This window comes from Acipenser ruthenus, chromosome 1 (genome assembly GCF_902713425.1).
Source record: "Acipenser ruthenus chromosome 1, fAciRut3.2 maternal haplotype, whole genome shotgun sequence".
NCBI lineage: Eukaryota > Metazoa > Chordata > Actinopteri > Acipenseriformes > Acipenseridae > Acipenser > Acipenser ruthenus.
In genome coordinates, this window is record NC_081189.1 from 67,377,926 (window position 1) to 67,401,855 (window position 23,930).

Genomic DNA, 23,930 nt, shown 5'->3' on the forward strand with positions numbered 1-23,930 from the left:
AATGCGTCTGAACCTGGTGTGTAATCCCAAGGTAACTGCTCACTGTTAAAACGTTTTATATATATATATAATTGCATGCCCCGATAGCTACGATATGGAGTCTTTCCTTCCAGCTCCGGTAAGCATTTAGCTACCGTGGCATGCAAATATATATATATATATATATATATATATATATATATATATATATATATATATATATATATATATATATATATATATATATATATATTTGCATGCCCCGGTAGATAAATGCTTCGTTACGGCTCCGGGCAAAACCAAAACCCATGGCCAGTATACAATATTTTTCTGTATTCATTCTTTTCTTTTGAGCACTACTGACACCGTTGAAACGGTGAGTCTTACGTCGCCTGCTGATACATTAGTCCAATCAATGCGTCTAAACCTGGTGTGTAATCCCAAGGTAACTGCTCACTGTTAACACGTTTTATATATATATAATTGCATGCCCCGATAGCTACGATATGGAGTCTTTCCATCCAGCTCCGGTTGCTTCACCTCCGGTTGCTTCAACCGGAGGTGCCTGAAATTTATATATATATATATATATATATATATATATATATATATATATATATATATATATATATATATATATATATATATTTGCATGCCCCGGTAGCTAAATGGTTAGTTACGGCTCTGGACAAAACCAAAACCCATGGCCAGTATACAATAATTTTCTGTATGAATTATTTTCTGTTGAGCACTACTGACACCTTTGAAACGGCGAGTCTTCGGTCGCCTGCTGATACATTAGTCCAATCAATGCGTCTGAACCTGGTGTGTAATCCCAAGGTAACTGCTCACTGTTAACACGTTATATATATATATATAATTGCATGCCCCGATAGCTACGATATGGAGTCTTTCCATCCAGCTCCGGTTGCATGCCCCGGTAGCTAAATGCTTCGTTGCGGCTCCGGGCAAAACCAAAACCCATGGCCAGTATACAATATTTTTCTGTATGCATTCTTTTCTGTTGAGCACTACTGACACCGTTGAAACGGCGAGTCTTTGGTCGCCTGCTGATACATTAGTCCAATCAATGCGTCTGAACCTGGTGTGTAATCCCAAGGTAACTGCTCACTGTTAAAACGTTTTATATATATATATAATTGCATGCCCCGATAGCTACGATATGGAGTCTTTCCTTCCAGCTCCGGTAAGCATTTAGCTACCGTGGCATGCAAATATATATATATATATATATATATATATATATATATATATATATATATATATATATATATATATATATATATTTGCATGCCCCGGTAGATAAATGCTTCGTTACGGCTCCGGGCAAAACCAAAACCCATGGCCAGTATACAATATTTTTCTGTATTCATTCTTTTCTTTTGAGCACTACTGACACCGTTGAAACGGTGAGTCTTACGTCGCCTGCTGATACATTAGTCCAATCAATGCGTCTGAACCTGGTGTGTAATCCCCAGGTAACTGCTCACTCTTAACACGTTTTAAGACGTTAAAGGCCATGGCCAGTATAATTAATACAGTGTCCCCTTCAGGCATGTTAAAGGAGAGATTCGGAAATAAAATTCAAAACTATGCGCGAGTAAATACCACCCTAACTCCTAACATCAAAAAAAAAAGAAAAAAGAAAAGAAAAGACTATATATATATATATATATATATATATATATATATATATATATATATATATATATATATATATATATATATATATATATAATTGCATTGCCTTGTAGCTACGATATGGAGTCTTGCATGCCCCGATAGCTACGATAGGGAGTCTTTCCATCCAGCTCCGGTTGCTTCAACCGGAGGTGCATGCAATTTATATATATATATATATATATATATATATATATATATATATATATATAATTGCATTGCCTTGTAGCTACGATATGGAGTCTTGCATGCCCCGATAGCTACGATAGGGAGTCTTTCCATCCAGCTCCGGTTGCTTCAACCGGAGGTGCATGCAATTTATATATATATATATATATATATATATATATATATATATATATATATATTTGCATGCCCCGGTAGCTAAATGCTTCGTTACGGCTCCGGGCAAAACCAAAACCCATGGCCAGTATACAATATTTTTCTGTATGAATTATTTTCTGTTGAGCACTACTGACACCGTTGAAACGGCGAGTCTTCGGTCGCCTGCTGATACATTAGTCCAATCAATGCGTCTGAACCTGGTGTGTAATCCCCAGGTAACTGCTCACTCTTAACACGTTTTAAGACGTTAAAGGCCATGGCCAGTATAATTAATACAGTGTCCCCTTCAGGCATGTTAAAGGAGAGATTCGGAAATAAAATTCAAAACTATGCGCGAGTAAATACCACCCTAACTCCTAACATCCAAAAAAAAAGAAAAAAGAAAAAAAAGACTAATATATATATAGATATATATAGATATATATATATATATATATATATATATATATATATATATATATATATATATATATATATATAATTGCATTGCCTTGTAGCTACGATATGGAGTCTTGCATGCCCCGATAGCTACGATAGGGAGTCTTTCCATCCAGCTCCGGTTGCTTCAACCGGAGGTGCATGCAATTTATATATATATATATATATATATATATATATATATATATATATATATATATATATATATACATATATTTGCATGCCCCGGTAGCTAAATGCTTCGTTACGGCTCCGGGCAAAACCAAAACCCATGGCCAGTATACAATATTTTTCTGTATGCATTCTTTTCTGTTGAGCACTACTGACACAGTTGAAACGGTGAGTCTTAGGTCGCCTGCTGATACATTAGTCCAATCAATGCGTCTGATACTGGTGTGTAATCCCAAGGTAACTGCTCACTGTTAACACGTTTTATATATATATAATTGCATGCCCCGATAGCTACGATATGGAGTCTTTCCATCCAGCTCCGGTTGCTTCACCTCCGGTTGCTTCAACCGGAGGTGCATGCAATTTATATATATATAAGCATTTACCCCGGTAGGTAAATGCTTAGTAAATGCTTAGTTACGGCTCTGGACAAAACCAAAACCCATGGCCAGTATACAATATTATTCTGTATGAATTCTTTTCTGTTGAGCACTACTGACACCGTTGAAACGGCGAGTCTTCGGTCGCCTGCTGATACATTAGTCCAATCAATGCGTCTGAACCTGGTGTGTAATCCCAAGGTAACTGCTCACTGTTAACACGTTTTAAGACGTTAAAGGCCATGGCCAGTATAAGTAATACAGTGTCCCCTTCAGACATATTAAAGGAGAGATTCGGAAATAACATTCAAAACTATGCGCGAGTAAATACCACCCTAACTCCTAACATCCTAAAAAAAAAAGAAAAAAGAAAAAAAAGACTAATATATATATAGATATATATATATATATATATATATATATATATATATATATATATATATATATATATATATATATAATTGCATTGCCTTGTAGCTACGATATGGAGTCTTGCATGCCCCGATAGCTACGATAGGGAGTCTTTCCATCCAGCTCCGGTTGCTTCAACCGGAGGTGCATGCAATTTATATATATATATATATATATATATATATATATATATATATATATATATATATATATATATATATATATATATATTTGCATGCCCCGGTAGCTAAATGCTTCGTTACGGCTCCGGGCAAAACCAAAACCCATGGCCAGTATACAATATTTTTCTGTATGCATTCTTTTCTGTTCAGCACTACTGACACCGTTGAAACGGCGAGTCTTCGGTCGCCTGCTGATACATTAGTCCAATCAATGCGTATGAACCTGGTGTGTAATCCCAAGGTAACTGCTCACTGTTAACACGTTATATATATATATATATATATAATTGCATGCCCCGATAGCTACGATATGGAGTCTTTCCATCCAGCTCCGGTAAGCATTTAGCTACCGGGGCATGCAAATACACATATATATATATATATATATATATATATATATATATATATATATATATATATATATATATATATATATATATATTGCATGCCCCGGTAGATAAATGCTTCGTTACGGCTCCGGGCAAAACCAAAACCCATGGCCAGTATACAATATTTTTCTGTATGCATTCTTTTCTGTTGAGCACTACTGACACCGTTGAAACGGTGAGTCTTCGGTCGCCTGCTGATACATTAGTCCAATCAATGCGTCTAAACCTGGTGTGTAATCCCAAGGTAACTGCTCACTGTTAACACGTTTTATATATATATAATTGCATGCCCCGATAGCTACGATATGGAGTCTTTCCATCCAGCTCTGGTAAGCATTTAGCTACCGGGGCATGCAAATATATATATATATATATATATATATATATATATATATATATATATATATATATATATATATATATATATATATATATATATATATATATTTGCATGCCCCGGTAGATAAATGCTTCGTTACGGCTCCGGGCAAAACCAAAACCCATGGCCAGTATACAATATTTTTCTGTATGCATTCTTTTCTGTTGAGCACTACTGACACCGTTGAAACGGTGAGTCTTACGTCGCCTGCTGATACATTAGTCCAATCAATGCGTCTGAACCTGGTGTGTAATCCCAAGGTAACTGCTCACTGTTAACACGTTTTATATATATATAATTGCATGCCCCGATAGCTACGATATGGAGTCTTTCCATCCAGCTCCGGTAAGCATTTAGCTACCGGGGCATGCAAATATATATATATATATATATATATATATATATATATATATATATATATATATATATATATATATATATATATATATATTTGCATGCCCCGGTAGATAAATGCTTCGTTACGGCTCCGGGCAAAACCAAAACCCATGGCCAGTATACAATATTTTTCTGTATGCATTCTTTTCTGTTGAGCACTACTGACACCGTTGAAACGGTGAGTCTTCGGTCGCCTGCTGATACATTAGTCCAATCAATGCGTCTAAACCTGGTGTGTAATCCCAAGGTAACTGCTCACTGTTAACACGTTTTATATATATATATAATTGCATGCCCCGATAGCTACGATATGGAGTCTTTCCATCCAGCTCCGGTAAGCATTTAGCTACCGGGGCATGCAAATATATATATATATATATATATATATATATATATATATATATATATATATATATATATATATATATATATATTTGCATGCCCCGGTAGATAAATGCTTCGTTACGGCTCCGGACAAAACCAAAACCCATGGCCAGTATACAATATTTTTCTGTATGCATTCTTTTCTGTTGAGCACTACTGACACCGTTGAAACGGTGAGTCTTCGGTCGCCTGCTGATACATTAGTCCAATCAATGCGTCTGAACCTGGTGTGTAATCCCAAGGTAACTGCTCACTGTTAACACGTTTTATATATATATAATTGCATGCCCCGATAGCTACGATATGGAGTCTTTCCATCCAGCTCCGGTAAGCATTTAGCTACCGGGGCATGCAAATACACATATATATATATATATATATATATATATATATATATATATATATATATATTTGCATGCCCCGGTAGATAAATGCTTCGTTACGGCTCCGGACAAAACCAAAACCCATGGCCAGTATACAATATTTTTCTGTATGCATTCTTTTCTGTTGAGCACTACTGACACCGTTGAAACGGCGAGTCTTCGGTCGCCTGCTGATACATTAGTCCAATCAATGCGTCTGAACCTGGTGTGTAATCCCAAGGTAACTGCTCACTGTTAACACGTTTTATATATATATAATTGCATGCCCCGATAGCTACGATATGGAGTCTTTCCATCCAGCTCCGGTAAGCATTTAGCTACCGGGGCATGCAAATATATATATATATATATATATATATATATATATATATATATATATATATATATATATATATATATATATATATATATATATTTGCATGCCCCGGTAGATAAATGCTTCGTTACGGCTCCGGGCAAAACCAAAACCCATGGCCAGTATACAATATTTTTCTGTATGCATTCTTTTCTGTTGAGCACTACTGACACCGTTGAAACGGTGAGTCTTCGGTCGCCTGCTGATACATTAGTCCAATCAATGCGTCTGAACCTAGTGTGTAATCCCAAGGTAACTGCTCACTGTTAACACGTTTTATATATATATAATTGCATGCCCCGATAGCTACGATATGGAGTCTTTCCATCCAGCTCCGGTAAGCATTTAGCTACCGGGGCATGCAAATATATATATATATATATATATATATATATATATATATATATATATATATATATATATATATATATATTTGCATGCCCCGGTAGATAAATGCTTCGTTACGGCTCCGGGCAAAACCAAAACCCATGGCCAGTATACAATATTTTTCTGTATGCATTCTTTTCTGTTGAGCACTACTGACACCGTTGAAACGGTGAGTCTTACATCGCCTGCTGATACATTAGTCCAATCAATGCGTCTGAACCTGGTGTGTAATCCCAAGGTAACTGCTCACTGTTACCACGTTTTAAGACGTTAATTCACGTTTTAAGTAATACAGTGTCCCCTTCAGACATGTTAAAGGAGAGATTCGGAAATAACATTCAAAACTATGCGCGAGTAAATACCACCCTAACTCCTAACATCCAAAAAAAAAAAAAAAAAGAAAAAAAAATAACAATAATATATATATATATATATATATATATATATATATATATATATATATATATATATATATATATATATATATATATATATATAATTGCATGCCCCGGTACCTACGATATGGAGTCTTTCCATCCATATATTTGCATGCCCCGGTAGCGAAGTGCTTAGTTACGGCTCTGGCCAGCATACAATATTTTTCTGTATGCATTCTTTTCTGTTGAGCACTACTCACACCGTTGAAACGGTGAGTCTTAGGTCGCCTGCTGATACATTAGTCCAATCAATGCGTCTGAACCTGGTGTGTAATCCCAAGGTAACTGCTCAGTGTTGTAATTGTTTGCCACAGAGGTCAGTGGTGTGTGGGATTACGCAAGCACGGAAGACGTGACATTGCTAAAATTCCCAAAACACTATCAGCAAGGAACGAAGAAACAGGTTTGTAATCAGGAAGACCTTTTAAATAACCCACCCAAAGGAAATGCATATACAAAACGATCGTCAAAGAGGAGATAAAACAAGTCCATTGACCTAAACTGTCACCATAGCACGGGGAACAAGTTTAAACTGTCGTTTTGAAACATTGAGGAGAACAAAGTTCATACGAAGTTTCTGCTATTACGACAACACAAAGCTTCTAGTATTACGACAATGAAGAAGTCGTTTCTGTAAGTGAATGAGGTAAGAACCAAGAGAAGTGTTATTCATTTAAGTGCTCTCTCAAGTTCCGGGATTCAGAGGTTGTTTACTCAAGAAAAAACGAAAGTGGAATATATTGAAGCTGCAGTTGATAGTAAATGTGTACTTGCAATGAAGAATGATCGTGGTTAAGACATGAGCTGTTTTGTATTACTGTACATGAAGGGTGTGTGTTCTTGTTAGGAGTATGTACCGTAATTGCACAAGTGGAACTGTACTGTGTCTTGTAATTAGTGAAACTAAAACATTATTCCCAACACTCTGATACGTCTAACCACGGTCAGTTTACCAAATAAGTCTAGGAAATGCCAATTGTTTTCACAATATTTCAGTTTTAGATCCCAAATTCATTTTCTGAAGGAGACTAATAATAGCTGGATGAAAGCCTACTCCAGTAAAGTATTAGGGCAAGGGCGTTTATGCTGAAGTATACAATGCGTACAGTTCACATTGTCAGGCAGCTTTAAACCCTTTTTCTGAAAACACGACAGTAGCCTGCTACACATTAATACGCTTTGTTCCTTGTCATTGGGCTCTGGTGTTTTTTCCTTATGGAGGCCACCTTCAGTCTTAACTACATCAGAACACTCCAATTGTCTATTGCTGATTTAAGATTTGGTTTATTTATTTAATAAAATGAACTGTGCTACTGCAGCATTTTACTCCAGTATTTTGCTGTAAACACTATACTTTAAAGTGGTAATTTGCTGTAAATGCATTTTTATTATACAGCAGTAAACTATAGTGGCCGTACTTAGTACTGTAGTCTACTATAACCTCCTTGAATAATGCATACTTCAAAGTGGTTATAGAAATTTTCAGAATTTACTATAGCATACTTTCAAGGAGGTGTAATTGCCAGTAGTATTTACTACAGTGCCTGTATGTTATACAGTATTTTAAAAAAAGCATTTACAGCAAATGTGCTCATTAACAATAGAATCCTGTATTAAAATATGTGTTTTAAAAAAGTTGCAATAATTTAAAGTTGTGTGAAGTTTAGATTTTATTTTTCATAGAACATAATCCTGAATAAGGGACACTGCAATCACCACAGAGAGCATAGGGAAACTAGTACCTCTTCTGCAGACCTTCATAGCTGATAGCTTCTTTTTTTGTACTAATTGTTACTCACATGGGACTGTAAGGATGTTTTTGCTTACGATTGTAAGTCGCCCTGGATAAGGGCGTCTGCTAAGAAATAAATAATAATAATAATAAGGATGTAACATTTTATTTACAAATTTGTCCCTCGCTGAAGCTGGTGTTTGTGAAAGTAACTAACTGACAAGGGGCAGGGAAAAGCTAATAAAGGGAATGAAAATTGATTATACCATACTACACCTCTTTTCAATAGCCAAAGACAAACCAGTTAACATCTTTTCTTTGAAATCTGGTGAGGACACATGGTGAGGACTGTAAAGATGGAGCAGGACTGTCAAGTCGGAAAACCCATGCCTCCAGCTGATCCCAATCTGACAAGCCCAGACAATCATCATGACCTCACTGCCAGTGCAAGAGAGGAAGTGGGAAGCACCAAGGAGAACGAGGGTGATTCCACACACATGGACCAGAGCAATGCCCAAGAGAAGCCAGTCATGAAAACTAAGATGGAACCCTCCTCCACAAAACTGTGTGGATACCTGAACAAACTTGGGGGGCCCTTGAAGGCCTGGAAAGCCCGCTGGTTTGTTTTCGAAGAGAAGAAGTGCCAGCTGTACTACTACAGAACATCACAGGATGTCAATCCCTTGGGAAGCATTGACCTGGCTAACGCTACCTTTGGCTACCCGGATCAAGCTCAGGAAGGGACCTTTCAAATTCAAATCCCAGGACGGGTTGTTGTGCTGAAGGTATGTCTTTTTAAAATTAAAGTAATAGGAAATCCCCTAATCTGCGAAGGTACGTGAAGCAGTAACAAGCCAGCCAATAAAACTTAATCATATACATCTTGCACTTCCATTCGTTGAGTAGAACACACAAGTGCAGTTCTGAGTTGAAACAAACACAAGTTACAGCAAACATGTATTTTCATTAACAAAAAAAAAACACTGTTTGTGCCTATACTGATGTCTTAATTAAGTTATTTTGTTAGATACAACCGCTTTGGTTGAGGATACACTAATCAGTTTGGACTTCCACTTACTGTCATTTTTTTTCAAATAACCTTAAAAAACGATGTATCATTTTAAGAAAGTGCCTAATTTTAAAACCTGCAATGGAGGGAACTGCAATGCAATAGGGGTTTGAATGTCTGTCATTTGGTGCAGGGTGTAAAATTAGCTTTTGAGCACTGGGAACCTGAAAGTTTTATATATATATACTGTATATAAATGTAATTTATACACGCATACAATTCCATTAAATTAGCCATTGTATGGTCTCATGTTATGCTTTACCTAAAATAAATACATTCATCCTAAACTGGTATAGAAATGTATTCCCTGTATCTACTGGCATACATTTCATCAAATGCTCTTGTCAAATGCTCTTGCTTGTGAACACAAAAATAAGCATTACTGTTCTAGCTTTGTTGTTCTCAGTCTTTAAAATGTATATTAACAATCTAACAGCTTGCAGCTAACATGCTTAACACTGTGCGTAATAATGATCTACGGATAAGCTTGATCAATTATGAAAGAGATTGTTGAATTAATTTGAAGCAGTAGCAATTTTATATATAATGTATGTTCCGTTCTAATATCTTAGTATATAGTCGCTTATAAGTTACGTTGCAGTACTCCACACCATTCTTCCCATGGCCTGAACTCAGAATAAACTGTCCAGCTAACAAGTTATAAATTGTTCATTGGCTATGAAAGAAGGGATTCTTACTAACTTTTCACTTGTAATCTTACATGAGCATCATCCAGCCAGTTGTGCAAGAAAAGGCTCTGATTGTTGTATGATAATGTGGGGGAGGAATGTATCCAAAGAAAAGACAAAAACTTAGTGTATGGTGTATTGAGGGTTTAGTAAGTTGAAGGTAAAAGATTAAACTTCAAAGTATATTGAATTTGGTATTTGACTGCATTGTGACCACTTTAAAATCCACAGCCTTCCTTTATAGTTTGAGTTAAGCGAACAGAGCAAGGCTATCATTTTAATCTTTTTTTTTCTTATGAAGCTATAAAATAGCAGCTCTGTAAGTGTTTGCTGTAAAAAGGTTGTCAGTATAACAAAGGGAATCCTTTTCAGATGCTGCTTTGATAATACACAATAGCATCCCCCAAGCAGGTTTCCCTACATCTAAAATTTTGGCAATGAAAAAAATGGATTACTGTGAAGGAATGGTTTGCAGTGTGCAGGTGTAGTGATGATGCAGTGCTCCAGAACAAACACACACAAGACAGTTCACAATTAACAGCTCTTTATTTTCAGCTGGGTTGCGTGTCAACAACACTTTAAATAATAAGCATGGGCTCTACACATCAATGTGTATTGCGCCATGCAAAAGGAGGGTTACAGTCCCGAAATAATAAAACACTTTTTAAACACACAATACACAGACACAGACATGTCTCCTGACAGTGGGTGCTCTAGTGCAAGTGAATGGTGAAAGACAAACGCAGAGGTAACAGTAGGTCAGTGTAGTCCGGGGTTTGGTGCTGGCGTGCAGCGACAGCTCCCGGTTCGTGTTAGCCGTCTAGCCAAACAAACAATGACAGTTAGCTGACAAACAAACAAAACACAAAACACTCACAGTACTTTTAATTCTCCTGTGCATACGGTCCTTATAGTTTAACCATCAAAACTAAGGAACAGATCACTGGGGCAACTTCCCCTTAAAACCCTCCGTCATGCCCTCTTTCGGTGGCGCGGCTAATCACGTCTCCTCCAATCTGTGACTGACACATCACCTACCGCATTAAGGCGCTGACTTCAGGTATCGTGGCCCCACCCCCTTCCTGAATGTCCGGCTTCCGACTGACCCTGGAATGAACTGCCAAAACATCCATTCTGGGGGACTCTGTTCTGGTTATACAGCGCCCTCAGAGATTGGGAGGGAGATTGTTGACGAGGATTCATTCACTCTCTGTCACAATTACCAACCATTTTTATTAGTGGGGCTTGCGAAGCAAGAGTCCCCACTTTAAATCTTCGACATACTTCTTCTTCTTCTTATTCTTTGGCACGCTACTCCTCTTACACCGTTTAAGCTAGAAACGCCGTTCAAACTTTAAAACGTGTAGACTGGTCTGGAATAGTGTGCTTGTATACAACTTTTTCATATCTTTTATACTTTTTAAACTATTAAGCTTTTTATCCTTTTTTTGTCCATCTTCCTTCACTTTAATGGGACTTTTTCAACATTCTAAAGCTCCCCATTGTTTAAAAACTCCCAGACTTCCAACATTCTATTTACTGTAAACGATGTAACTTTTGACACAAATCAGCTACTTTGACCAAATTCCCAACAAGTAAGACTTCCTCTACTTCTCTGCTATTCAAATCTGAAATCAAAACAGAAATAACTTTTACCAATCAAGAGATACAGCTGTTTTAGTAACCGCATCAACTAAAATTTTCTCTAACTTTTTATAAACAACTGAAATTTTGACCACTTTCCCAACAAGCTAGACAAAAAGTTAGAGGGTATGACATCTTCCTCTACTTCTCTGCTATTCAAATTTGAAATCAAAACATAAATAACTTTTACCAATCAAGAGGTACACCTGTTTTAGTAACCGCACCAACTACAATTTTCTCTAACTTTTTATAAACTGCCATTTTGACCACTTTCCCAACAAGTTAGACAACTACTTAGAGCAAATGAAATCTTCCTCTACTTCTCAGCTATTCAAATATGAAATCAAAACAGGAATGGCGTCTACCAATCAAGAGGTACAGCTGTTTTAGTAACCGCATCAACTTCTTTCAGTAGGCTACTTCCCACTGTTGAATTAACTGTCATAGAACTTTGAGAAATTTCAAATTCTAGCACATTCTAAACATGAGACAATTAATAAACAATGTGACTTTTGACACAAATCAGCTACTTTGAGCACTTTCCCAATAAAGCAAGCCCCACAACTTTACTTGTAAAGTTACCATCTAGTTTGTTTTGTTTTTGTTTTACAGGCATTAAACAGCCAAGCCATGCTGTATTGGTTGCAGCAGCTGCAAATAAAACGGTGGCAGCACAATACCAGCCTGGTGAAAATACCTGCAGAGCCCTCCACTACCTCCACACAGCTCTGCCAGCTGCCTTCTGCACCTTGGGAAGGTAAGCTCACTGACAGCCCAGTTTTAATTCAAGTCAACCAAATTGTGTGTGGGGTGGGGTTCTTCAATTTGTGATCTGATGGGGAAAAGGGTTCCAGGGTAGGTGTTGTGTGCATGCAAAACAAAACAGCTGAACCGGAATAACCCAATTTAAATTATTTATTCTAAACGCTTACAAAGTGTTATACTCTTGTAACCACCACATATTTTTTCATGTTTTGCCCTTTATTGTAATTATATCTAAGATATTTTCATGAGGTGTAATGTGAATCAAGAAATGCAATGCTTTAATTAGGTGAGGTAACAAAAGTACCAGGACTTTGTTTATTGTGTCTGGTGTCAGATCTCTTAATGAATTCAAACAATCAAAAATGATGATCATACAGGAGAATGTTGGTGCTGTGTGGTGGAAAGAACTCAAAATGACAAAAGGGTGATTTCAATTCTACCCCATACCCATGCTGAGAATGTTCACAGTGAGACAGTCTCATTTCTGCCGATGACTCACCGGCTCTGTTGTGCTTGAAGCCTTGAAGCAGGCTTAGTTGCTGAGAACACAAACATGGTAACTAGACAGGGATTCACTTTGTGATGTTATCTTCTGCCTTGTTTCCATTTTTATAACAACAGCGTTGTGTGGAGGTGACTCTGGCTGTTCATCAGTCCATCTGTATGTCACACCTATCTAATTTTGGTTAAACTAGGTGTACACATTCTGTGGCAATATTTATTGTGCATCCATTCATGTCTTGGGACTTTTCAGGAAACTGCATTGCCATTTCATAATGCTTATGTCATGGTCATGAATTTACAGTCATGGTGGGGAATGTATGTTAATGAAATACTTGGTTCATACTTGGATTCAGGTTAACCAAATTGGGTTAATATTGCTCCCTCCCAATGCTGTTTTATTTATTTTTTCTCAATTTACTGCCGTGATAATAAAATTGTCAATTTTTATATTTTACAGTCCTTTTGTCTGTCCAAACTACTCACAAGACAAGCTGTAAAAATGTCTTAACAACACCAGATTTAAATACCACTGAACTCTTTATTAAGAACACCCAGTAGACTTACAGTATTTTAGATCTGGTGCTGTTTTAGACTAGGTACTGTATACAGGTTTAAAGCTGGCAAGATGTATATGCACCTCCGTATGTATAATAAAATAGACCCAGTATTTACAGCTGACTCTTGTCTTCTGGTATAAGAATGACGTATACTTTTAACCTGTACTTTCTTAAGACAGCAGCTTAAACAACACAGCCCGCAAACACCGTTTCTGACAGCTGTTGTGAGTGAGACTCTCTAATGTTGCCAGAAACTTTCCCAAGCAAAAGGTGCAGGGAAGGACATTTTCATTTCACTAAAACATACATATATCTACAGTTTTTGGAAATACGGAGAACGGAACCAAATAATACATTTGTATATCTAATCATTTAATTATATTTACTCCATGAAGTCCAGCAAGTAAGTACAAATGTATTACAGTACATTAGAATGGCATTTGGAGTAGTGGTTAGGGCTCTGGGCTCTTGACTGGAGGGGTGTAGGTTCAATCCCAGATGGGGGACACTGCTGTTGTACCCTTGAGCAAGGTACTTTATCTATATTGCTCCAGTAAAAACCCAACTGTATAAATGGGTAATTGTATGTGAAAATAATGTGATATCTTGTAACAATTGTAAGTCGCCCTGGATAAGGGCGTCTGCTAAGAAATAAATAATAATAATAATAATAATTTCCACATGATAAATGAATATGTATGAAATGTGTACTTTGTTTGAAGGGATGGGCAGTTGAGATGCTTGTGCTCTTTTTCAGGAAGGACAGAGGACTTCCTCCCAGCAGTAAAGACCCCCAAGGGCCTAGTCGGAGAAGCCGCAGCCTCTGCCAGACCCCTGGCAACAAAATGCACTGCAAAAGCTCTCCCTCAAGCACCCCATCACAGAGATACAGTAAGACACTACCTGCATACCTTGTTTTTTATGTGCCTCTTAATGGGAAAGCACACTGAATTAAATGGCTCTCTTACGTACAGTTTAAGTACCAAAATCACGGCAATGGCTAGGTGTCACAAAGACAGCCGGAGTGGGTGGCGTCAGACCAGAAGCAGGAAATAAACAGACAGAGATTTGGGGTTTGGTGAAGCTGAGCGAATGCTTTCGCTCAGCATTTAATAAACAGAACAGAAAATAAAAGGTTTTAAACACAAAAACAGGACACGGCGCTTGAGGCCAAAATAAACAGTCAAACAAAACGAACTAACACTTAACAAACGGTGCACGGAGACAAACAAACACGGTGAGAACAAACACTTTACGTTTCTGTCAGTCTCTGAATTTCTTCAATCAGCAGTTCCATTCCACTCAGATCAATTTAGTAAATTAATTATTTTGTAGTTTCCCAAGAAAACAAAAACTCATTAGAGATCTTGAAAATTGTCTGAAATGTGATTAATTTAGGCCAGGCTAATCTGAACAAGTACAGAGATTCCAGTTACTTTTCAGACCGGCAACCAGATTCCAGATTTTCTAAACGAGACTATCTCTGAAATAAACTTATTTTTTATGCATTGGTTGTTTGTTTATATTCCTGTAAATTGCATAGTTCAGTTATTGCTAAGTTAAGAGAAAGACGTTGCTTTGTTTAATTATGTTAAATTGTATGGCAATCCTTCATGATTTCTATGAATTTACTTAGGTTTAGAGGTACAGTTTTAATTCATGTACCTCTGATAAACCTAAACTAAGTGACGAAAGCAAAAACACAAACGTTTTTTACTGAAGCTTGAAAAGAAAAAAATAGGATGAATACAGTGCTATATATCGTCTTCGTCTTATTCATGAGTAGACTTAATTTGATACAGAGGAACACCCCTTTTTTATTTTCCACAGGTGATTAATCACCTTTTAAGAGATGGCTCAGTTGACAAACAACTCTTGAGAAGGGAAACTTTTGTGATATTTTTTTTAATTCTGTTCCACCACATGGCCTTAATGAAGACTTTAAATATGGGTATTTTTTGTAGAATGTATGTTTGTATGTATACAGTATATACCTCTGTTCATTATTCAAGTTGCAGAGTAAAAAGAAAAAAGTAACTTAGTAAAAGAATATTTAGTGGTATGAAAAGTTTTGTGTTGACGTACAGATTGAGTGTTTAAAATAATATAAAAAAGTATGGTCTTCTGCCTTCTGTTGTCATTTCTGTACCTAATTACTTATTAATTTCAGTTGTTTTTGATTGTTCTGATTGTCAATTGAAGGTTTGTGACGTAAAGGTGATTAATCGCCTGTGGAGAATTGAGTGTAAAAAAAAAAGGGGTGTTCCTCTGTATCAAGTTTACTCATGATTAAGACTCTGTCGAAACACGTTGAGATTTTGTTTGTGCTTTTTTTGTTTACTAAAAAATGTGAAGAGAAAAGCTATAATAAAAAATAAGAATAATGGAAAAATGTGTTAAAATAAATTATTTTTGTGAAGAATGGGTTGTCTTTTTCACTCGAATCAATGTATATGGGCCTGTTGGCAACCAATACAAGCTGCCTTTATTTTCTCAGGTGTTGCCAGGTTGATTACCTTTTCAAAGACTAAACACATACATGTAAAACATTTAGAACATATTTGTATTCTGTATTTGTATATTATGATATTTTATTGGATTTTTTATGTACGTATCATTGCACAATAGGGAGAATTAACGAGAACATTTCTAATATTTAGGCGTTCATTTTTGTATTGCTGTTTTATAATGTGATGGCAATCTGAACTATAGTCAAAGTCTCTCAAAGTGAATTATTATTTTAGGAAAGTATTACGGCACAAGCACTTATATATTACCAGTGTCACTCTCCTCACAAGGTTAAACTGTGAAACCCAGAACATACTTTAACTGGCTGAGATGAGCCCTTTTCAAGGCATTTTCTCTGCTGTATAATATAACAAAACTTGTTTTTTGATGAAATGGTGTGCATTTTTTGCATCCTTTGTGTAAGGTATTTGAACTGAATAAACATCAAATACTGGTATTATCATTGTGTTGTTTTAGATTTGTTAAACAAAATCTTATTCTACTGAAAATATTTTTCTTTTGTTTCTATAAAGGTTTATATAAATACAGTAATAACAATTGCTGACACTGCAGTGGAGAAACACTTCATTTATTAATTTGTCCCACAGCAAATTCAGAAAAGATTGTTCTACAACAGTGTTAATATCTCCCTTTAGTTTACTGATAATAAATGTTAATAAAAAACATTAACTAATATTAAACTGCTGAAACGTCTGTATTTCTTTTCCCCAATATATTTCTGTTTTACTCAATGACATTCCAGTTAATTATTCAACAGCCAAGCTTTTATGTTGTATATCCTGATGCAGTCAACATTTTAAAATCATAATTTTTTCAATTTAATTTTTTTCAGGGACTGAGGCAGATAGGCTAGCTCCTGCTTCAAGTAATCTTTAATTAACTACATTTGGTAACTCTGTAAGGTGGTGTTTGAATTAGCTGAGTTGGTGTGTGATTAGTACCAGCCTATTTTAGCGCCAGCCAGACGCGCCAGCCAACAGAAGAGCCTCAACAAAAGAGCCGGGAGTCTAGCTGTGGGAGTCCAGCGAGGGGAGGCCTGCACTGAGACGCTGCTCCAATAGATCCTAACCTAACGGAGCTCCAGAAGAAGCTCTCTACTAGTCAGGTCTGTACCCTCCACCCTACTGCTCCTACTGTGCCTTTTGTCCTGCTATGACTGTCTCTCACATCCCTGTTCTGTCCTCCTGTCCTTGTCCTCTGCCCTCCCTCCGCTGCTGCTCCTCCAACCCCTCTAACCTCATTTCTCTGCCTCTCCCCCCCTCCCGCACACTCTCTGGTGCACTCTGGAACTGTCACTCTTCTGCTAACAAAGCTGATTTCATCTCTGCCTTTGCCTCCCACCTCTCGCTCGATTTCCTTGCTCTCACTGAAACCTGGCTGTCCCCTGATAACACTGTTACTCCTGCTGCCCTGTCCTCTCTCTACGTCCTGTCCCATACCCGCGTCTCACTGGACGGGGAGGTGGGACGGGTCTCCTCCTCTCTCCCTCCTTACTCTTTTCTGTCCCCTCCGATCTCATCTCACTCTCTGTCAGTACCTTTGAATTTCATGCAGTCCAACTAACCTTTCCCTGTCAACTCCTGCTCATTGTTCTGTACCGCCCCCCTGGGCCTCTCACTCACTTTCTGGATGAACTCGACTATCTACTCTCCTCCCTCCCCTCCCTGTCTACCCCGACTGTCCTGTTGGGTGACTTCAACATCCATCTCTCCAACCCCAGCCACTCTGCTGGATTCCTCCCTCTCCTGCACTCCTTCGACTTCTGTCTCTCTCCGTCCCCTCCTACCCACAAAGCTGGCCGTCAACTGGACCTCACCTTCTCCAGGGCCTGCTGCCCCTCCACCCTCTCTGTCACCCCCCTGGACCTCTCTGATCACTATTTCATCTCTTTTTCTCTGTCTCTCCCCCCTCTCCCTGCTCCTCCTACCCCCACTGTCACCTCTCGCCGTAACCTCCGCTCTCTCTCCCCCTCTGTCCTTGCCTCAACTGCTCTCTCTCACCTCCCTCCTATCGACTCCTTCTCACAACTCTCCGTAGACTCTGCTACCTCCACCCTCTTCTCCTCACTCACCTCCTCCCTCGACTCCCTCTGTCCCCTCACCTCCCGTCCTGCTCGCCCCTCCCCTCCCCATCCCTGGCTCTCCTCTGCGCTCCGCTCGGCAAGAATCACACTGCGATCTGCTGAAAAGAAATGGAAGAGAACCAAACTCCCTGCTGCCCTAGACCTTTACCGCACTCTCCTCTCCTCCTTCTCCTCTACTCTCTCCTCTGCTAAATGTGCTTATTTCCAATCTGTAATCCAAGCCTCCACTAACAACCCACGTAAACTATTCTCTACCTTCTCCTCCCTCCTTAACCCTCCCCCCCCTCCTCCTCCCTCCTCTATCTCCCCTGATGACTTTGCCTCCTTCTTCTCTTCTAAAATCTCAGATATCCGCAAACTCTTTAACACCTCTCCCTCCCCCGCACCCCCTCCCGCTCCAACTCCTACACCCACTGCAACCCCTACTAACTCACCCTCCTTCTCCACCTTCTTGCCCCTCTCAGACTCTGACCTCTCCTCCCTGCTCCAGGGTCACAAACCCACCACGTGTGCCTTGGACCCCCTCCCCACTCACCTCTTTCAAGCTGCTGCTCCTGCTCTACTCCCCTTCATCTCCTCCCTCCTCAACACCTCTCTACTTTCTGGTATCTTCCCCTCTGCCTTCAAAAAAGCCTCTATCACTCCCCTCCTCAAAAAACCTACCCTCGACCCCACCTCCCTCCAGAGCTACCGTCCTGTCTCCCTCCTACCCTTCCTCTCCAAAACCCTCGAGCGGACTGTACACCGCCAGCTCTCTGCTTTCCTGTCCAACCACTCTCTGCTTGACCCTCTTCAATCTGGCTTCCGCTCTGCTCACTCTACTGAAACCGCCCTCCTGTCTGTCACCAACTCACTTAAATGTGCCCGAGCTGCCTCTCTCTCCTCTGTCCTAATTCTCCTCGACCTCTCTGCTGCCTTTGACACTGTTGATCACTCTATTCTACTATCATCTCTTGCTGACCTGGGGATCTCTGGCACTGCTCTGGTCTGGTTCTCCTCCTACCTCTCCAACCGCACTTACCAGGTAACCTGGCGTGGAGCAACCTCCACACCTCACCCTCTCTTAACTGGAGTCCCCCAAGGGTCAGTCTTGGGTCCTCTCCTGTTCTCTCTCTACACCCGCTCCCTGGGCCCCCTCATCGCATCCTATGGTTTCTCATACCATTTCTATGCTGATGATGCTCAGATTTTCCTCTCTTTCCCCACCTCTGACTCCACCATCTCCTCCCGTATCTCTACCTGTCTGTCTGCTATTTCCTCCTGGATGCACTCGCATCACCTCAAACTCAACCTCTCTAAATCTGACCTCCTTTTCTTTCCCTCCTCCTCCCCCTCCTCTGATCTCTCCATCTTTGTTCCTCTGGAATCTACCACACTCTCTCCCTCTTCCTCAGCTAAGAACCTTGGAGTCACCCTGGACCCCTGCCTCTCTTATTCCCAGCACATCTCCACTCTGGCACGCACTTGCCGATTCTTCCTGAGCAACATCCGAAGAATCCGACCCTTCCTCACCAACTATGCTACCCAGCTCCTGGTCCAGGCCCTGGTACTCTCCCGCCTAGACTACTGCAACTCCCTCCTGGCTGGCCTCCCTGCGTCCGCCACCCGTCCGCTCCAGCTCATCCAGAACTCTGCTGCCCGCCTAGTGTTCTCTCTGCCTCGCTTCGCCCACGCTACTCCACTACTCCGCTCGCTCCACTGGCTCCCGATCACCGCTCGCATCCAGTTCAAGACTCTTGTACTAGCCTACAGATGCCTTGACCAGTCTGCACCCAGCTACCTCCAGACCCTCATCTCTCCCTACACCCCCACTCGACCTCTCCGCTCCGCCTGCACTAGAAGACTAGCTCTACCACCACTACGCTCCCCTGCCTCCAAAGCCCGCTCCTTCTCCACCCTTGCTCCGCAGTGGTGGAATGACCTTCCTACAGATGTCAGGACTGCCCAGTCCCTGACCACATTCCGGCGCCTCCTTAAGACTCACCTCTTCAAAGAGCACCTGTAGAACTCCTCTGTTTGTATCCTGGGACACTATCACCCTTCATGTAAATGTGCTTTATTTTGCTCTTATCAGCCCCTATTTTACTGCATTTAATCCTGTACTTCTGAATACTGTAATCTGCCAAGTTTTTAACCAGTAGTACTTTGTATTTAAACACATCCTGATGTAACTATCACTATTTAATCATATCCTGATGTAACTATCACTATTACCTGCTGTATTATTGAATTGTGGTTTGTCAAACTTGTACTTTACTTGAACAAAAGTTATTGTATTTCTTGCTCTTATTGTATTACTTGTATTGTAACGCTTGAAATGTTTTTGCCTACGATTGTAAGTCGCCCTGGATAAGGGCGTCTGCTAAGAAATAAATAATAATAAATAATAATAATCTATGTTTGGAAAAGGAGACCGTATAGAAAAAAGGTAGTCGAGGATCAAATGATGATATATGAGCCTCTAATACAATCACTAATAATATATATTGTAACAAAAGGCTGTCACTGGGACTTTGTGCATTCGTCTGTGCTTGAAGTGCTTTGCAGAGCAAAGTTGCATGGTCTGCGACCGTGCTTCCCATGCGTAGGAGCACTTACCCTGCTGCAGACACGGGCCGGACCCCACTAAAGTTAACATTAAGTAATGACAACTTGCCATTAACAGTTTACTATTTTACCATAAAGTCAAGGGACATTTACTTTCACACAGTTTATTTCATGCTTGCTATTCTTGGATCATCCTTACAAGCAGGCTGTTCTTATCCTGGTGCTGTAATTTAAATCTTCAACAAATATTCTCCTAAAAATATATTCTATAAAAATGCAGTAAACATTTGAGGCAAAATTATATAAAAAGTATAAAAGCCTAGGAAAATATAGTAATGCATATTTAACCTACATTTCTGTTAATATATAAACATTGTAAAATCTTATCTATTTATTATTATTATTATTATTATATATAATTATTATTATTATTATTATTATTATTATTATTATTATTATTATTATTATTATTATTATCCTAAAATTCTTAACATAAAATATACCAAGATACATGTGCATTGGTTACTATTTTCGAAATTTAAAGTGAGTTACAGTTAAGTATGCATAATACAGTTTTTAAAAACTTCTCCAATAGGTGGCACCGGTGCACTACTGAAAACAGCAGGACATCATTCTCCAGTCCAGACACAAATATTATATCACTTTTTTCCAACGTCAGACTTTTCAATTACCCTCAAGTACCCCCAGCAGTCTAGGTTTTTGTTTCAACCTGTAATTAAATACCTGTTTCAATCATGCATTGTTTTTCCAGTGTGCTTAAGACAGGACTTACAGACAGCTTATGAGACTTTAAACAGTTTAACAACAATTACAGCTAATGCTGTGGTTACAAAATTACACTAGAGGGCGCAAGTATGGAAAAGTTGACAATTGTTGCATAAAATTGCTTATATTTTTTTCAAATAACATACAGTTCTGTTTTCCTTTTATTACAGACAATTGAGGGTTTTCAGGTACATTAAAATACATTTGGTTTTATGTTGTAAAGTGTTATTTTGTGTGTTAGTTCTAAGCGAAAGAAACACAGTCGTTAACACTAGAAAGCGCGAGCCTGAAGGAAGACTTTGGGGGAGTTATTTTGCATAAAAATAATACAATTTATGTTGTTAAGCCTGGGTAACAAGCACGGTAAGCCAGTTCTGGAGAGGCATAAAAGATTGCTGGATCATGTTTAAAAGAGCCGTATCTTTTACTTATAGAGAATTGACAGAGACGCGGGATCTTTACAACACGCTGCGGTGTCCATAACTGGCTTTGTGAATTCAAAGTTTATAGTAGTGACTTGGACCGGAGTTACTGGGACTTTTTTCTGTGCCTCTCACAATCGATACCCTGGCTAACGAGAACGGTTAGTTTGTAAATTGAAGCCTAACTCAACTGAAAGTGTACCTTTCTGATTCCTCATTTTGGATTATAAAATATTACTGTGAAGCCCCCGTCTGTGAAAATAAAACTTGCATTTTCATCTACTTTTCGTGTGGACTGGTGTCACTTAACAAAGAACGCGTGCATGCTATTGGAATACAAAACAATGAAGTTTGTTACACATGTATCTTCTTCCTTGATAAGGTCACATGCTGAAGGGGAAGATCTCCTCAGTAACAAGGTTGACAGTGGATTTAGGGACAGTATTAACTATCTGAATTTATGTTAATGTATATTGATTGTGTATAGTATAGTTGAGAAACAATATACTGACTTGTTTTCTGTTATAATGGTAAAAAAAAATGTATTTTTCTTAATGGATTGAGTAAAAAGATGAATAGGGATATTGCTAAATGTGGAATTTTGCTTAAAATATAAGCTTGATTTTCACTTTAAGTGATTTATAGTGTATCCAAAGCATGTGAATATTAATTACATAATAATTTGTTATGCATCAATTAGTTTGAGTAAAAATCAGTTGTTTTATCATAAATACAGCCTCGGGACGCAAAAGGCACTCTAATGATAGAATGACCCAGCGACTGGCTTATCAAAATCTGATCTATCTATCTATCTATCTATCTATCTATCTATCTATCTATCTATCTATATATGTATGTTATAACATACAATGAGGTTTAATCTGTAACCACCATCTGATAAAATTCAGTTTTCACTGCCCAAAGCTTCTTTAAAGTTTATTTTTATGGACTAAAAGCACTGAAAGACTATATTTCTGTATTGATGAAGGTACAGTATGTTGGGGCTATAGATAAACCATTAAATAGAACTGGAAAAGTATCATGTCTTGTCTAATTGACTGGGTTGTATGTTAAATTCAGAGTTTAAAAAAACAATAGCCAGTTAGTTCAGAATGCACAGCTGTCAATATGGCGACATGTCCTTGATTCAATGATTAGAGCACCTTTACTTTAAAAAAGTACAAATAATTAAAGTTTTTGGTCAGCTCAAACAAAATGTACTACTGTGCATTGTGTCCTGTTAGCAACAGTCATTTCATTTGTTCATAAAGAGTAGTAAATAGACCATATTTACTATGTCAGTGTTATAATTTATTATGCCAGTGGTTCAGTATATCTGAATAGCCCTGAAAAAGCCCTTTTCCCATAAATCACTCTGGTCACCTGGAGCCTCCAATTATACAGGCTCATGTTAGACAGGATTATAACCACAATACCACAATGAGATCAGGGACACCTCTGTCTGATCATTTCAGTCAAATTACAAACACGCAAGCATTGACAAGAATTTTAAAACAGAAAAAAAATCTTGATCAAACAATAAGTAAATAAGTAAAGTGAGTATTTATATATATATATATATATATATATATATATATATATATATATATATATATATATATATATATTTACAATGCATGTAAGTTATTAGATAAACCTTGTTATTTTTTAATGCAACATCAGAAAAATAACATTTGAAAGGTTGGGGAAACACAGCGTGCTCTATGAACTTTCACAAGTTCTGTAGTTCTTCCAAGAATGAGGATGGGCAAATAACCAACTGGCCCTTGAAGGGAGTGAGTGGGCATCTGCTTAGAAACTTGGGGTAACCCTCAACCCTCGAACTCTCATCACTTGTTGTATAGACATGCTATATGAGGAGGCTG

At 38.4% G+C, this 23,930-nt stretch overlaps 1 protein-coding gene across 5 annotated transcripts; it reads left to right on the forward strand.

The window, feature by feature from the left end:
• Positions 1-6,982: 6,982 nt before the first annotated feature.
• On the forward strand, positions 6,983-23,518 carry LOC131737661 (TBC1 domain family member 2A-like). 5 transcript variants are annotated; one of them, XM_059027936.1, is made up of 6 exons: positions 6,986-7,363; positions 8,739-9,234; positions 12,464-12,608; positions 14,435-14,568; positions 17,151-17,311; positions 19,684-23,518. In XM_059027936.1, exons 2-5 carry the CDS (start codon positions 8,788-8,790, stop codon positions 17,265-17,267), a joined length of 843 nt encoding a protein of 280 aa, XP_058883919.1. In that variant the 5' UTR covers positions 6,986-7,363; positions 8,739-8,787; the 3' UTR covers positions 17,268-17,311; positions 19,684-23,518. The 5 variants fall into 5 exon arrangements, with proteins under 5 accessions (XP_058883913.1, XP_058883906.1, XP_058883897.1 ...); XM_059027941.1 differs by having other exon boundaries at positions 19,731-23,518; XM_059027930.1 differs by lacking the exons at positions 17,151-17,311; positions 19,684-23,518 and having other exon boundaries at positions 6,983-7,363; positions 8,783-9,234; positions 14,435-16,886.
• The last annotated feature ends 412 nt before the right edge of the window (positions 23,519-23,930 follow it).